This window comes from Mytilus californianus, unplaced genomic scaffold (genome assembly GCF_021869535.1).
Source record: "Mytilus californianus isolate M0D057914Y unplaced genomic scaffold, xbMytCali1.0.p SCAF_8, whole genome shotgun sequence".
NCBI lineage: Eukaryota > Metazoa > Mollusca > Bivalvia > Mytilida > Mytilidae > Mytilus > Mytilus californianus.
In genome coordinates this window covers 87622589-87638126 of record NW_026262734.1, presented here as the reverse complement: position 1 = coordinate 87638126, position 15538 = coordinate 87622589, and the positions used below count along the sequence as shown (strand labels likewise).

The 15538-nt window shown below is 34.8% G+C and overlaps 1 protein-coding gene across 1 annotated transcript in view; it reads left to right on the top strand.

The window, feature by feature from the left end:
• The first annotated feature begins 10392 nt into the window (after positions 1 to 10392).
• Positions 10393 to 15538, top strand: part of LOC127713073 (uncharacterized) — a 31619-nt gene continuing 26473 nt past the window's right edge. Inside the window, exons 1-3 of the mRNA XM_052219670.1 lie at positions 10393 to 10502; positions 12225 to 12500; positions 13396 to 13625. Coding sequence (XP_052075630.1) covers positions 10451 to 10502; positions 12225 to 12500; positions 13396 to 13625 — 558 coding nt within the window. The 5' untranslated portion in view covers positions 10393 to 10450. The remainder of the gene's footprint in view (positions 10503 to 12224; positions 12501 to 13395; positions 13626 to 15538) is intronic.

The window sequence follows — 15538 nt, the reverse complement described above, 5'->3', positions numbered from 1 at the left end:
ATGATTTTTAAACAATAAAATAGTAACACTTTATTCAGCAATACACGGACGAGGATCCAGCAAAACAACACGATCATTATTATTAAAATTGCATTGTTTCATAGTAGTGATCGATTCAGTTTAAGATCGTTGTTCCCCCATTATTTACTATTTTGCTGAACGACTACAAGGAAAATCTACAAAGTGATCAAAATAAAGTGATCAAAATAAATGAATAAAAAAAGCCACAGGAATCAAATCACGTTCGAATCCGATTTTTTACTTGGTTCAAAACGTTCGTAAATTGAAATTTATTTAAAATATACTTGTCATGTCGGGTCTTTTGGTCTCTGGTAGATAGTTGTCTATTTTGGCAATCATACCACATCTCCTTATTTTATATCATTTTCTAAAATAGAGAAATGTGTTACACGGTAGCGTAAAATTCTAAAAATAAACCAAACTAGAAATTTTTGTACTTAACAATTAAAAAAAAAAGAATGAAACAAAGGCGTTTTCAATTTAATTATCTTTATATTTTTATTTTATCTAGAAAGGTCACTGGCAATTTAATGTAATGTTCGACAATACCTAAAAAAACGTTAAATTGTGTGAATTAATTATTCTTATTCACATTTTCCATGATATTTTCTTTCTATCAACCTTTATCAGGTAGTTTTTTCGGAAAAGAGAGGTTATCGAATTATGCTTTAAAAGATTACAACGTTTGGACATTATCAAGCATGTTAAATTTACGTTTCGGTTAAGGGTCGGACTTTGTTTTTTTTTCTTGTTATCACGGCTTCCTCCACCAACAAAACAGAACACCACAATTAAATTGAGATATTGTTGAAAGTGGCGTTAAACTTTCATATGGAGAAGTTAATTTTATTATCTTTGGGTTGGGAGGATATTTTGAAAATGGAATATTCATTTTCACGTCTTGCAAAACAAAGTCTGCTAAATTATACATCGGGCATTTTTTTTTTTTCGATTTCCTTCATTTTGTTTTGACTAATATTCACTATACACTCCGCTTTCTAAATTTGACGGTATATAGTGATGGATGAATGGGTCCATCCGTCCGTTCTTTCGTCCCTCATCATACCCAGATAGAAGTAGACAATACGAATAGCTCGTGAAAAGTGGTTTTCTTGAACATTAAAACGATGCGCAGCAAGACAACCTTCTTTTGTAGCCCCCTGCTTCTTAAAGTTTTATACAGAAATAGCACTGTGTCCACCTGTGTCAGCCTGTAGCCACCAGTTTCTATAATTTTATATAGAAATAACGTTGTGTCCACGTGTGTCCGCCTGTAACCCCCTCTCTCTTAAACTTTTATATAAAAATTACGTTGTGTCCAGCTGTGTCCGCTTGTAGCCCCTGTTTCTGTAATTTTTATATAGAAATAACACTGTGTCCACGTGTGTCCACCTATAGCCCCTGTTTCTTTAAGTTTTATATAGTAAACTATACTGTGTCCAGCTGTGTCCGCCTGTATCCCCTGTTTCTTTAAGTTTTATATAGGAAATAGCACTGTTTCCACTTGTGTCCACTATTTATTTTTATTTTTTTGTAAATAGATTTAACGATGTGTTCAAATTCATTTATACTGATTTGTTTAAGCCTCACAAACGTGTCCCTGTATCCCCGGACACAAAATACATGCTAACTATATTTTGCAACGAAAATAGGACAAGTTTTGTTTTGCACTCCTAAATCAAACAAATACAAATGTATGTATGAAGATCTAGGTAAGGCCAATGCACGTCTTAAAATTTGGAGTCGACGTTAACCGTTCGCTTCATGTTGTATCGAACACACCACAAAGCTAAACTATACTACGCCGGGATACTTTTCAATGCAATTGCATTTTGAGAAAGTCCATACTTAGTCTTGTATCGGTATTGGTATTTAACATCAGCGCAGTATTTAAATCCCTTTCCTAACACGTCTAATAGTACACGAAAACGTCATACATGCACTGTAGTACTAACTGTATGGGGTTCAATACAGGATAATCATATGCTTCAATAGTCAATTATTCATTACACCATAGCGGGGACTTAATTTGGAAATTGGAAAGCTATAGCGTAATGAGTTCAGAAAATGTCTGCAAAATATTTTAACAACGTTAGATCAAATTAAATATTTTCATAGTTTATTGAAACAATTTGCTGAAATGGAAAATTGGTTAAAGTTATAAAGATACAAAGAAAAACATAAAAAGGATACTATAAATCGCTGCCACAAACACGACAATGCCACATGGGAACAGACGACACTTGCCGTTCCGGAGCACCTGATATCATCCCCCGTTTTTTTTGTGGGATTATATTGTTCAGTTTTTAGTTGTTTATGTAATGAGTTGTGGACTATTATTTGTCTTTTCGTCGTGTTTCCCTTTTTTTACATGATATTTTGTCGGTCTTTCTTCGGTTTATGAATTTGATTCTCCCTTTGGTATCTTCCGCCTCTCCCTTTGGTATCTTCCGATTCTCCCTTTGGTATCTTCCGCCTCTCCCTTTGGTATCTTCCGATTCTCCCTTTGGTATCTTCCGCCTCTCCCTTTGGTATCTTCCGATTCTCCCTTTGGTATCTTCCGCCTCTCCCTTTGGTATCTTAAGATTCTCCCTTTGGTATCTTCCGATTCTCCCTTTGATATCTTCCGCCTCTCCATTTGGTATCTTCCGATTCACCCTTTGATATATTCCGCCTCTCCCTTTGATATCTTCCGCCTCTCCCTTTGGTATCTTCCGATTCTCCCTTTAATATCTTCCGATTCTCCCTTTGGTATCTTCCGCCTCTCCCTTTGGTATCTTCCGCCTCTCCCTTTGGTATCTTCCGATTCTCCCTTTGGTATCTTCCGATTCTCCCTTTGGTATCTTCCGCCTCTCCCTTTGATATCTTCCGCCTCTCCTTTTGGTATCTTAAAATTTTCCCTTTGGTATCTTCCGATTCTCCCTTTGGTATCTTCCGATTCTCCCTTTGATATCTTCCGATTATCCCTTTGGTATCTTCCGATTCTCCCTTTGATATCTTCCGCCTCTTTCTTTGGTATCTTAAGATTCTCCCTTTGGTATCTTCCGTTCCGATTCTCCCTTTAATATCTTCCGCCTCTCCCTTTGGTATCTTAAGATTATCCCTTTGGTATCTTCTGATTCTTTCTTTGGTATCTTCCGATTCTCCCTTTGATATCTTCCGCCTCTCCATTTGGTATCTTAAGATTCTCCCTTTGGAATATTCCGATTCTCCCTTTGGTATCTTCCGCCTCTCCCTTTGATATCTTCCGCCTCTCCCTTTTGTATCTTCCGATTCTCCCTTTGGTATCTTCCGCCTCTCCCTTTGGTATCTTCCGATTCTCCCTTTGGTATCTTCCGCCTCTCCCTTTGGTATCTTAAGATTCTCCCTTTGGTATCTTCCGATTCTCCCTTTGATATCTTCCGCCTCTCCATTTGGTATCTTCCGATTCTCCCTTTGATATCTTCCGCCTCTCCATTTGGTATCTTAAGATTCTCCCTTTGGAATATTCCGATTCTCCCTTTGGTATCTTCCGCCTCTCCCTTTGATATCTTCCGCCTTTCCCTTTGATATCTTCCGATTCTCCCTTTGGTATCTTTCGATTCTCCCTTTGGTATCTTCCGATTCTCCCTTTGGTATAATCCAATTCTCCCTCTGGTATCTTCCGCCTCTCCCTTTGGTATCTTCCGATTCTCCTTTTGGTATCTTCCGATTCTCCCTTTGGTATCTTCCGCCTCTCCCTTTGATATCTTCCCATTCTCCCTTTGATATCTTCCGCCTCTCCCTTTGATATCTTCCGCCTCTCCCTTTGGTATCTTAAGATTCTCCCTTTGGAATCTTCCGATTCTCCCTTTGGTATCTTCCGCCTCTCCCTTTGATATCTTCCGCCTCTCCCTTTGGTATCTTAAGATTCTCCCTTTTGAATCTTCCGATTCTCCCTTTGGTATCTTCCGCCTCTCCCTTTGATATCTTCCGCCTCTTCCTTTGGCATCTTCCGATTCTCCCTTTGGTATAATCCAATTCTCCCTCTGGTATCTTCCGCCTCTCCCTTTGGTATCTTCCGATTCTCCCTTTGGTATCTTCCGATTCTCCCTCTGGTATCTTCCGATTCTCCCTTTGATATCTTCCGATTCTCCCTTTGGTATCTTCCGCTTCTCACTTTGGTATCTTCCGATTCTCCCTTTGGTATCTTCCGCCTCTCCCTTTGGTATCTTCCGATTCTCCCTTTGGTATCTTCCGTCTCTTTTTTTATCATGTTTATGTAGTAGCGACAACATGTTGAACCTACCTTACAAGATTTGTCGTTATTCTTTTTCTTTGTTCACGTTAGACATGATCACCATGTTTGTAGCTGCACTGTGAATATTTTTTTTGTGTGATCTAGCTTTAAAGCATAATTGTTTACAAAAGAAAGGGTTTGCTTGCACGTTAAACATGGTTAACCAACCAATTGTGGGCTCAAGTGACAATGTATAAAGTCAGGTTGTCTGGACTATGTGTTGTTTTTTGTGCTTTCCGATATTTTTGCTGGTTCATATTTAACTTATAACGAACTTTTTATGCATTATTGTATTGTAGTTTTTTTTTCAAATGCAAAAGTTCACAATCGAGATTTTCTATCGAGACATGTAGTGAATCTAATATTTAAACAACTAAATATATATATATATATGCTATATGATACCCTTGAAAAATATTGGGCCACCATTTCCTATGTTTTAGCCGTTATTGTTTTTTGGGTTTTTTTTTACATTTTTGGTATTTCAGTTATCGTAATCTGTTGTTGTAGACCATTGACACTTTCTTTATTTTTACCATTGACACTTTCTTTATTTTTACCATTGACACTTTTTTTATTTTTGTAAACCATAGCTTGATAATTTTTGTTTAATAAATCTGTAAAACTTTACAGTGATTGTATATTCATCAACGGATGTGTTACTGGAGAGCGGTGTCATTCGGAATTATAGATAGTTTATATTAGATATACAACAATTTCCGATTCGAATGTGAGGTTTATAATTAAATCCTTCTGGGTTAATGAGACTAATATACGAGCTAGTTTCGAAACAATAAAGAATAAACCAAGTGACAATAAGGATTTGATTACCACAGTTTAGAAATCTTGTGGCGAATACATTTATCACTGAGATAATGGAATAATTTTTTTTTATTATTATTCAAAGAACATCTCTCAAGCCAAAATACTAAAAGAAATACGAAAATGTCAATAAAACAAATGGACTTCTACAATTATCTAGACTTAGTGCATTGCGCTTGAATTCCATCCTGACTGTAAGAGTACTCAGTAGTAATCCGATCTATAAAATAAGTAGATGCGGTATGATTGTCAATGAGACCATCATCCAACAGAGTCCTGATGACGTGGATTTAAGCAACTACATGTCACCGTACAGCCTTCAACCATGACAAAAATCAATACCGTACAGCCAGCAATAAAGGCATGACTAAATGAAAACAATTCAATAAAAAAACGGCCTGATTCATGAAAAAAAAAACGAAAAGCAAAATAGACTGGTAGTAAACAACGATAACCACTGAATACATGGTTCTGACTTGGAACAGGCACAATATTATGACAGGGATAAACATGTTTGATAGCGTTCACCCACCTTTTTTTTTTAAATATTATAGAACTCGTCATCTTTTTCACGTGTCAAATCCCCATTTGTATAGCAAATGGAGCATACAATTGCACTGAGAAGACGAAAAACGTGCAGTCATGGTTTATTTGTTCAATAACAGTATTAGAAGTGAGAATTTTACAGATTTTTACAATAAGATATACAAATACCTCTACTACGTAACAGTAAACGGCAAATACATTTCAGGTATCAATGTTACGTAACTGATATGTCGATATGTTATAGTAGCTGACACCATTATATGATATGAAACTTCAGGTACCGATTCTACAGCGGAAAGAGGGAAAAAGGGGGGTTAAGGATCAAACCATTGATCCTCGTCAGATTATATGCTGACACAACTCGTTGATTCATGCACAGAAAAGGCAAATTCTGATTAAGTGATTGATTGTTGCTTCCTTAATGTCTAGTGATACATATTTTATAAATATTCAGTTAACAAACTAAAGACATATTTGATAAATACGCATGCAAAATGGGTCGACAAAGATGAGGTGCAGGAATTAGGCACAAGCATTGGAAAACGAGAACACGTGGGATAGGGGCACACTTTGTGCCTTGCAAAGGGCCAAATATGGACCTTACCTATATCAGCAATCGTCCTCAATATTTATGAAATATTTGCTACTGGACACCATTGTATAGACATGGCAACGTTCATGTTTTTCAATTCAAAATTTAAAAATGTTGCATAATGCCTTGAGAAATTTAATATGATTCATTGAACGTGTTCTTGAAATTCAGTTAATGGTTTAGAGGGAAAAACTGATACAAGATTCCTACCACCATTTAAAGATACGAAAGTGTGCATGTTGCTATTGGAAACCCGAACAGCCATTGAATATAAAGAGGAGATGCACAATAACATATTAAGGTTTTACGAAATTATTATTGGAAAGAAGCATTGATGATAGAAAGTCCGGATGGACGTACGTTTAATTTTAGATCAGTACAGTGCGATACATATATATCTTAAGTTGTGTTTTCCTCAGATCAATATAGATTCTAAAAGGCCTTATTTTCAGTTGTCGCGTGTATCAAGTGAACATTCCTTATAAAATCAAGTCATTTTGCTATTAAGATCTGCAACAATGTTTTCGTCTTATCCATATTTCATAGCCCTAAGGATGATTTTAAAAGTGTAAAAGCATCTCAGTATTTTTCTTGATACTTGTTGTTGTTGTTGTTATTGGTTTTGGTAACCGGCTTACTTGTATAGTAATTGCGCCTTAAATTCATATAACATTAATATTATGTATATAGATATAAGAAGGTGTGGTATGAGTGCCAATGAGCCTTGGCTCACACCGAACAGCAATCTATAAAGGGCCCCCAAAATGACTAGTGTAAAACCATTCAAACAGGAAAACCAACGGTCTAATCTATATAAAAACGAGAAACGAGAAACACTAATGAACCACAGTATATATACACTCATTCCTTAATATATTTTTAGCATTACATTTTGGCGAGTAATTATATGAAACTGTGATGAACAGGGTTGACTGTGTTACAATAAAGTATGCATGTGTATACGAAAAAAAATAAAATAATAAAAAAAAAACACAAAAAAAAAAAATCAAATTGAAAGGAGTGAAAGGAGAAAAAAAAACAACAAAAAACAAATGGTAGTTCCTTCTAATGAAATGTAACTTATTAAATGATAGGTATCATAAAATTGTTTGGAAATTTAATCAGGTTGTTCACATTTCTGTCGTCTGTGATATACTATAAAGTATATCTTGCTAAAAAAAAATAAGAATAAAGGTCCCCTTTCTGAATGATTTCTCGTTCAAATTCTACTTTTAATTTTGAATGTCTATAAAATATCCTGGTATTTTTTTTGCAGTAGTTTCCAAGTAGTGCAGCCGGAAGGAACAATAAACATTCCCATTGTTTCTCCCGACAGCATTCCCAGACTTTGGAAATATTATGGGCGTAAGGGTAAAGATCATACTTTATCTTATTATTAAGATAATTGGCTAATAAGAATTAAATATAGTCCTTAAATTATCATCCCGGTAGGCTATTCAAGCGAGAAACATAGAATAAGGCATGTCCTAGTTAAATGCTACCAATGCGTCTTCCATGATTGATGTAGCAGATAAGGAATCCTTTAATAAGGATTGAGATTTTGTAGCCGTTGCTTTTCCATAACGGTCGCGTATATTATTCCGGATAACATTCCAAAGACATACTGGTACATTTTTTGTATTTAGTGATACAAATCTTGTTCTGAATGTATTTAAAACACATCAAACGATATTAGTTGAATGAATTGGTCATCTGAGGTTAAAACAATTATAATAAAATTATACATTTTCTATTTGGATGGATGACTAGATATTTTTGTAGGACGAGAAAATGATATGAATGTGTTACAAGCATTTTTAAAATTAAGGCATTTTTTTTTAAACTAGAAAAAATTAAAATCTTTTTACAAAATGCTTGAAATCCTTATATAGAACTACATGTTTAAAATAATAAGTCACTGAAAATATTGAACAACAAAGCCATTTTGTCTTTGATAATTACTGAACTTTAATGCTTGCAATTTAAGAGTCTTGCTAATTAAAAATGAATTCTTCTGATTTTTTTCAAATTACAAGCACTGAACTATACAGGTGTTTGTTATTTCATGTAATGTTTAGGTGTTACACATATGTCCTTATTTTTTGGCAAATACGTCGTTTGTCGTTTAGTCTGGTTGTAGTACTACAACCACATTTGGTGAAACCCGGGCGATGACACATTCAGCTTTGTCAATACTTAATATCTGATAAAACACTGAACATTCGACAACATGGGGTTTTGCGAACACCTCAAATGAATATCTTCTTTTTCATGTGTTCCCAAAAGATTCAAAGTAACACTATCATGATTAGGCTGACCATGGATTGCTTATATTGACAGGACTTGCATCTTTTGGATTTTCATCTAGCATTCATGAGTTTGGAGCAGATCTTCGCATGGATGGTGATGCATTCATAGCAGGAGACGCTTATCCTCTCTGCAAACCCGGTCTTGTTTCTATTTCATATAATGCCTGTCAAGATAAGTCATTTTATGAATTGGCTGAAAATTCAGTCATGCCGAAATTTAGAAAGCCCTGTCACAAATATAAACCCTGATTTGTACTTCACCGACTCGCTGATCCGGATTTTTTTACGTACTAGTTAAGATAGCAGTCCGCAGGAAGACATGTAACCCTTTCTGGACACATTTTCTGACTCCAAGCTGACCAGTCTTTGCTCTTTTTCCTAAATGCAGAGTGCTTTAATAGCGGAGAAGCAGCAATTACTAATGTACACTTTTTTTGCCTGATTGGATCAGGGTTCGAACCCACGACCTCCAGCAATTGAGGCGAGCACACTACTACAAGACCTTTGAAGCGATTTTTCTCTTTGAATTAATGTTCTTTGTTTTGCTTTAACACTTGATATCTTCTAGATGCAACCTAGATTGAATGGGGATGGGGGTTGGAAAAGGTTGGAACACCCCCTTTTTTGACGATCAATGCTTTTGAATGGGAACATATGGTTGGATCCCCCCCCTTTTATCCTTGGTTGGAACCCCCTTTTAGAAATGGCTTAATCCTACCCAATTTTTTTTTTCTAATGACTACTTTAAAAATGGCATATTTTTTTATTCTATTCAATTAAATCCTCATTGACACCACTAAAACGAAAATTTCTCTGTAAAACCAAATGATTAATTTTAATGTTAATTAAAATGTATGCTTAAAATGCACTAGAGTTTTAAACAAAATATTTAACAAAAAAAAAACCTATATAATCGGAAACTACGAGTGTATGAAGGCTGTTCCCTTATATGGTATATTTTAATCATTTTTGATAAAAAGATATATACAATATATGTACATTGTCGGAAAATATAAAATGTATTTGTATGAGCTTTAGAAACAGCACGAAAAGCGATGCTCGCCGAGCTTTTCTCCTGTTTCGCAGCGAGTACGAATAAATTTTATATTTTCTGATAATGTACATATATTGTTTTTATCCTGAAATTTACACCCAACACTTGAAATTTTAGTTGTTAAAATCTAAATCATTGTCTCTAATTTTTCAAATAAATCGACATAGTTTAAACGCGGACCGCGAAGAGGACCCCAAAATGAGCTGGTACGCAAAAAGAAATATCCACATTACCGCTTGCTCAACATGAAAGAGGGGTAACAGGAGACTTTATTTGTAGTACAAATAAAGCAAAAATTTATTTGTGTACCTGTTATTTGTACAATAGTTGGCTGATTGCAGGATAAAATTATTTCTACGTTATCTAGCAGCATAACATTCCTTTTTATTAATGATCCAACCTTAGATTTATTTGTATATTTTTTGGTTTTACTCCATTTACTGAAGAAGGGGTTTCCAAAAAAAAATATCGCTAATGTTGCACATAGAAATGAAAATATAGCTGTAAAGTCGGTGCAATAATTTATAACGGCAATCTGAATTTTTTTCTCACTAAAATTACACATTCGAAAAATATTCAGTGTATGTACACAAAAGCGCATATTTATTTTACATCCTTTCCGATAATAGCATATATGTATACATATAACCTCATGATGAACTTTAATGATTTTTAATGATCAAAATAATTTCATTATACAATTTGACCTGAAGCAATTGAAACACACTTAAATTTATTGACAATATACATGTATTTTCACAGTTGAGAGACATTTAAAAATAAATATTGTATAAGGAAAACGTGGTTAGGTCACGTTTTAGTGCCATCGAATAAGTTACTATACTAAAATGAAGATGTGGACATGTGTGCTTGTATGTTTAATGGCATATATACAATACGGTAAGTTTAATTTTAACATTTTTATGTCATTTAAAGACATTATTAAATGTCGATTATAAATCCGAATATGATAATTATGTTCGTACAACGAAGCCGTAAATAAGAAGTCTGTCAAAGAATATTTGTCACAGGTAAAAATATTAACGAAATTGTGTCAAAGTAATTATGTATTGGTTAAAGGTAATAAATTGGAGGATAAGAAATATTTGTGTGTCCAAGGGAAGGGGGCTTTGTATACCGGTGGCTACATGTATTTATTACATGTATACATGTAATACATGTTACGATTATTGTACCTGTGTGTATAGGTTAAACGCTGTTTGGTGGACTAGTTATTCCAATTTTACAAATTGTCAATTATTATATTACTTGTCTTTTTTATAAATTTGAGTAGTTTGCAATGAATAAATCAATTGACAAATAAAATAAGAAATCAGATTAAAGTATGATTCTAAAAACCATCAGTAAGTAATTTTTGCAAGAGTTTGCATAAATCAGGGAATCGCACAATATGACGAGAAAGTACACATATATATATATACAAACAGTGTATGAGAGAGCTACATGTACAGGTGCCTTCAATCATAAGAAATGATCAGCATCTACTCGTAAACGCAATCTTTAACAAAACTATACGCCACTGGACGTTAAGCAAACAACAATCAATCAATCAATCAATCAATCAATCAATCAAAGATCAATTCAACAAGTAGATGAGATAGCAGGTCCTTGTACACCTTATACAGGATTATATTATCGTATATAAATGAGTAGCATTAAGGTAAACCATTCAACGCTTAGTTTAACGTAATATATAATATTGAAACAACTCATAACAGGAGAAGGAACAAAACATCCGCTAATGGATTGATTGATCGGTGTTTGCTTTACACCGCATCAGCGCAAAAAGTCTAAATCGCGGCAAACTCGCTAATGGACTAACTCCTCTTGGTTACAGTCATATGTAATAGCATTACAACTCAGCAAACTGTTGATTTGAAATTTTTTAAACTATGTTTTGATAAAGATTCCTGACTGAAACAAAGCATACGTACTGCTTTTTTTTATTTTTAACGAACCTCCACCTTTACAATTTGTCAACCACAAATTTGCCTATAAGTGTTACTGTAATTAAATTCAGCAGAGAATGTCAAAGATCACTACCTCATTAAGATGGTACCAAACATCTCGACTAAAATTAATTTGGCTCGTTTTACAAAATATATACTTTTACCCTTTGACAAAAATATAAAAATTTCAAAAAACTTGACCTACACACTTTATCGGAACAATTTCATTGGATATATAGCAGTTTGACAAACATTCATTTTGATCATTGAGGAGCTTAATATTTCCTTAACAATAGAACGTGATTGAAACGTTCAGCTGATTTTTACAGAGTTATCTCCCTGTGGTGTTTTTGACCACCGTAAGGCATTAACGTATAAAGACACAGTCTTATGAGATTCGTGAATTTGGGCTTGGAGATGGGAACTCATGAAATGGTTCAACTATTTTGTTTTGGTGCACCCTTCCCCCTTTTTTATAACATAAAGCAATAGTACGACATGCGTCTTTTGAATATTTACTAGTACCTCTGACTCCTAAAATATTTTTACAAAACTGTTTACAAAGCTTCTCTAATACAATGGCATCTGTACAGATACATTATTATTGTTTGCCTCTGTAAATTTATATACACTTTTCTATTGTTATCTTCAGCATTATCGAATGACTGCTCCCATGCTAATATAGAGAACGATCTTCAGTTGTGTTTGGATGGTATATGGAACAAGGCTAACGACAAGAGTGCATTCTGGTATGGAAGTAATTGGCAGAGTATTTGTGGATATAACCCATTTGCTGCACCGTACTGTACAGTCATACAACAGCCTTATACACCGCATAGTCTACTTAACACAGTGTATGGATTAAACTGGAATTTGACCGTGAATCCACTGAAACAGTACCTAGATATAACGTATCAAACACCCACAGGTAGATAGTAAATTTTCATTTTACTGAACACTTTATATTATTGAAATAATAATGATGCGGATCCAGCCATTTTGAAAAAAAGTGTGTGTGTGTGTATGGAAGGGGGGGGGGGGGGGGTGGGTTCGGGGGGGGGGGGGGGGGGGTTCGGGGTTCGGGGGGGGGGTTCTAACCCCCGGAACACCATGAAACCTTTACATAATTAAAAATAATAATAATAAATAAATTGAAAAAAGGGGGACCATGGAACGTTCACAAAAAAAAAAAAAAAAAATCAATAAATAAGGAGGGTGCCAAGCACCGGAACAACTCCCGACCGACCGTTGGATCCGCTAATAAATAATGTCATATATCACATCTTTGTAAGGGAGCTACCATTTGATTTTTGGGGGGGAGAGGGCTAGGATGAAATTTGAAAAAAATAGGCAGGACAGGAGTTTTGAGTGAAAAAAGGCAGGAAAAACTAATAAAAAAAGGAAGGACCAAATAGCGTGAAAAATTAAAAGGCAGGACAGAGATTACATCTTAAAAACAATGCAGGACAAAAAATTCCATCCTAGCCCCCAACCCCCATAACAATCAAATGGTAGCTCCATAAGAAAAATTGTCACATTCATTCATCGAAAGTTTGAAAGTGTTGAAACTGCTAAACTGAGAAAACAATCGACACTTTAATCCTTCGTATATAAAAATTAATAGCATGTCGTGCACACTATCTTGTCAAATATTTGCACTTAATCATGATTTTGATCAAATAAACAAAGCACTTCTAGGAAATTGAGCATGTAGTTTGATCATACTTATATTAAAAACTACTTTTCTGTTGGGATCATTAAAGTTTAATGGATTCTATTTACATGTACATGTTTAGTAAAAATAAATTAACGTAATGTTTCAGGATCATACCCTAGCTGTGGAAATAAATACACGGTGACTGAATCAAAGACATTTGAACTACAACCTTTACTGTCCAAAAACATTCACCCATGGGAAGCACGAAATATTCCAACAATAACTTGGACGGCTTTACCGAATAAATTGTATACATTGTACATTTTTGATACTGGCTCCTTCATAGCACATGGAATTTATATCAATATAAATCAGAATGACATACAGAATGCCGAGGTAATTATTTTTTTTGTCATACATACATGTTGTATTTTCTTACTTTTGAAACTGCCATTAGGCCACGCTTAAAAATATTTTGGTTTGCCCAAACCCTACCAAGAGGTAGAGACAGTAAGTAGGTAGGTAGGCATTTTCTTTTTTTTTCGGCAAAGAGAAATTGACGAGTCAGATGTTTTTTTTAGTCTTTGTGCATATCTGATTAAAAAAAAAAAACGTTTTTCAAATCAGAACAATAACACATTTTAAGTAGGCAGCTATATTCTGGTTAGGTAGGGTTAGGGCATCCAAACTAACATATTTTTCTATTGCCCAATGATAAAACTGAACGACAACGCAAATATTTTCAGTAGAAAACACAGTCTATTTGTTTTTAGATAGACATAAGGTCGCAACATTAGCTTCACAATGAACAACTAGCGTCCAAACAATATACTAGGAAGCTCCCTCTTGTCCTAAATTTGTGAGTAATGTCAACAGGGTCAATATTAAGGATGTTTGCTCCTCTTGTCCTAAAGTTGTGAGTTATGTCACAAGGATCACTATTAAGGATGTTTGCTCCTCTTGTCCTAATGTTTGAGTTATGTCAACAGGGTCAATATTAAGGATGTTTGCTCCTCTTGTCCTAAAGTTGTGAGTTATGTCACAAGGGTCAATACTAAGGATGTTTGCTCCTCTTGTCCTAAAGTTGTGAGTTATGTCAACAGGGTCAATATTAAACGACTATATAACACAGGCACATAACAGCAACTGCAGTGAACAAATATCAAGAAATTACCACTGATAACATTCTTGCGGAAATGAAACAACACACAATAAATCTCATTCATATCAATGTATTTTTTTGTTTCGACAATCTCTCTTTCCCCTAAGAAAATAAGTATCTTTTACCGCCGTTCCTCAAATTAAACTCACAAAGAAGGTTTTGACACGATGCATACGCAGTACATATATAACACATTTACTGTGTGAAACAATCCCGATCATAGACATGGGTACTTTGTCCGAATGCTATGTTGTTTGAACCGGAAAAATCCGATGACTCGTGTAAAAAGAGTGTTACGCTCTTTGCACGTTACAAGCCATTGCAGCGACTCTGAGGGGTCTGTAAGGGAGCTACCATTTGATTTTTATGGGGGGGGGGGGCTAGGATGAAATTTGAAAAAAAGACAGGACAGGAGTTTTGAGTAAAAAAAAAGGCAGGATGAGCAACTTGGCGAAAAAAAGGCAGGATGACAATTTATGTTAAAAAAAGTCAGGATAAACTAATAAAAGGCAGGACCGAATAGAGTGAAAAAATAAAAAGGCAGGACAGAGATTACAACTAAAAAAAAATGTGGTACAAATTTCGAGTCCTTCATTCAAGTCGATTCCTATCTAAGACTTGCAGACCTGTTCTAAACATTGTCTTATATAGATATAAGAAGATGTGGTATGAGTGCCAATGAGACAACTTTCCATCCAAGTAAAAATTTTATAAAAGTAAACCATTATAGGTCACAGTACGGTCTTCAACACGGAGCCTTGGCTCACACCGAACAGTAAGCTATAAAGGGCCCCACAAAAAATTACTAGTGTAAAACCATTCAAACGGGAATACCAACGGTCTAATCTATATAAAAAACGAGAAACGAGAAACACTTATGAACCACATCAACAAAAGACAACTACTGAACATCAGATTCCTGACTTAGGACAGGTGCAAACAAATGCAGCGGGTTTAAACGTTTTAATGGTACCAAACCTTCACCCTTTTTCTGAAACAATAGTGTAACATCACAACATAGAAAGACACACCATAAAATATCAACTGAAATAGCTTAACTCAATCAAAGGACATATTAACACCATTGAACATACACTGAACAAATAAATTTGACCTATGACACAATGTAAATACAAAATAAATAAAC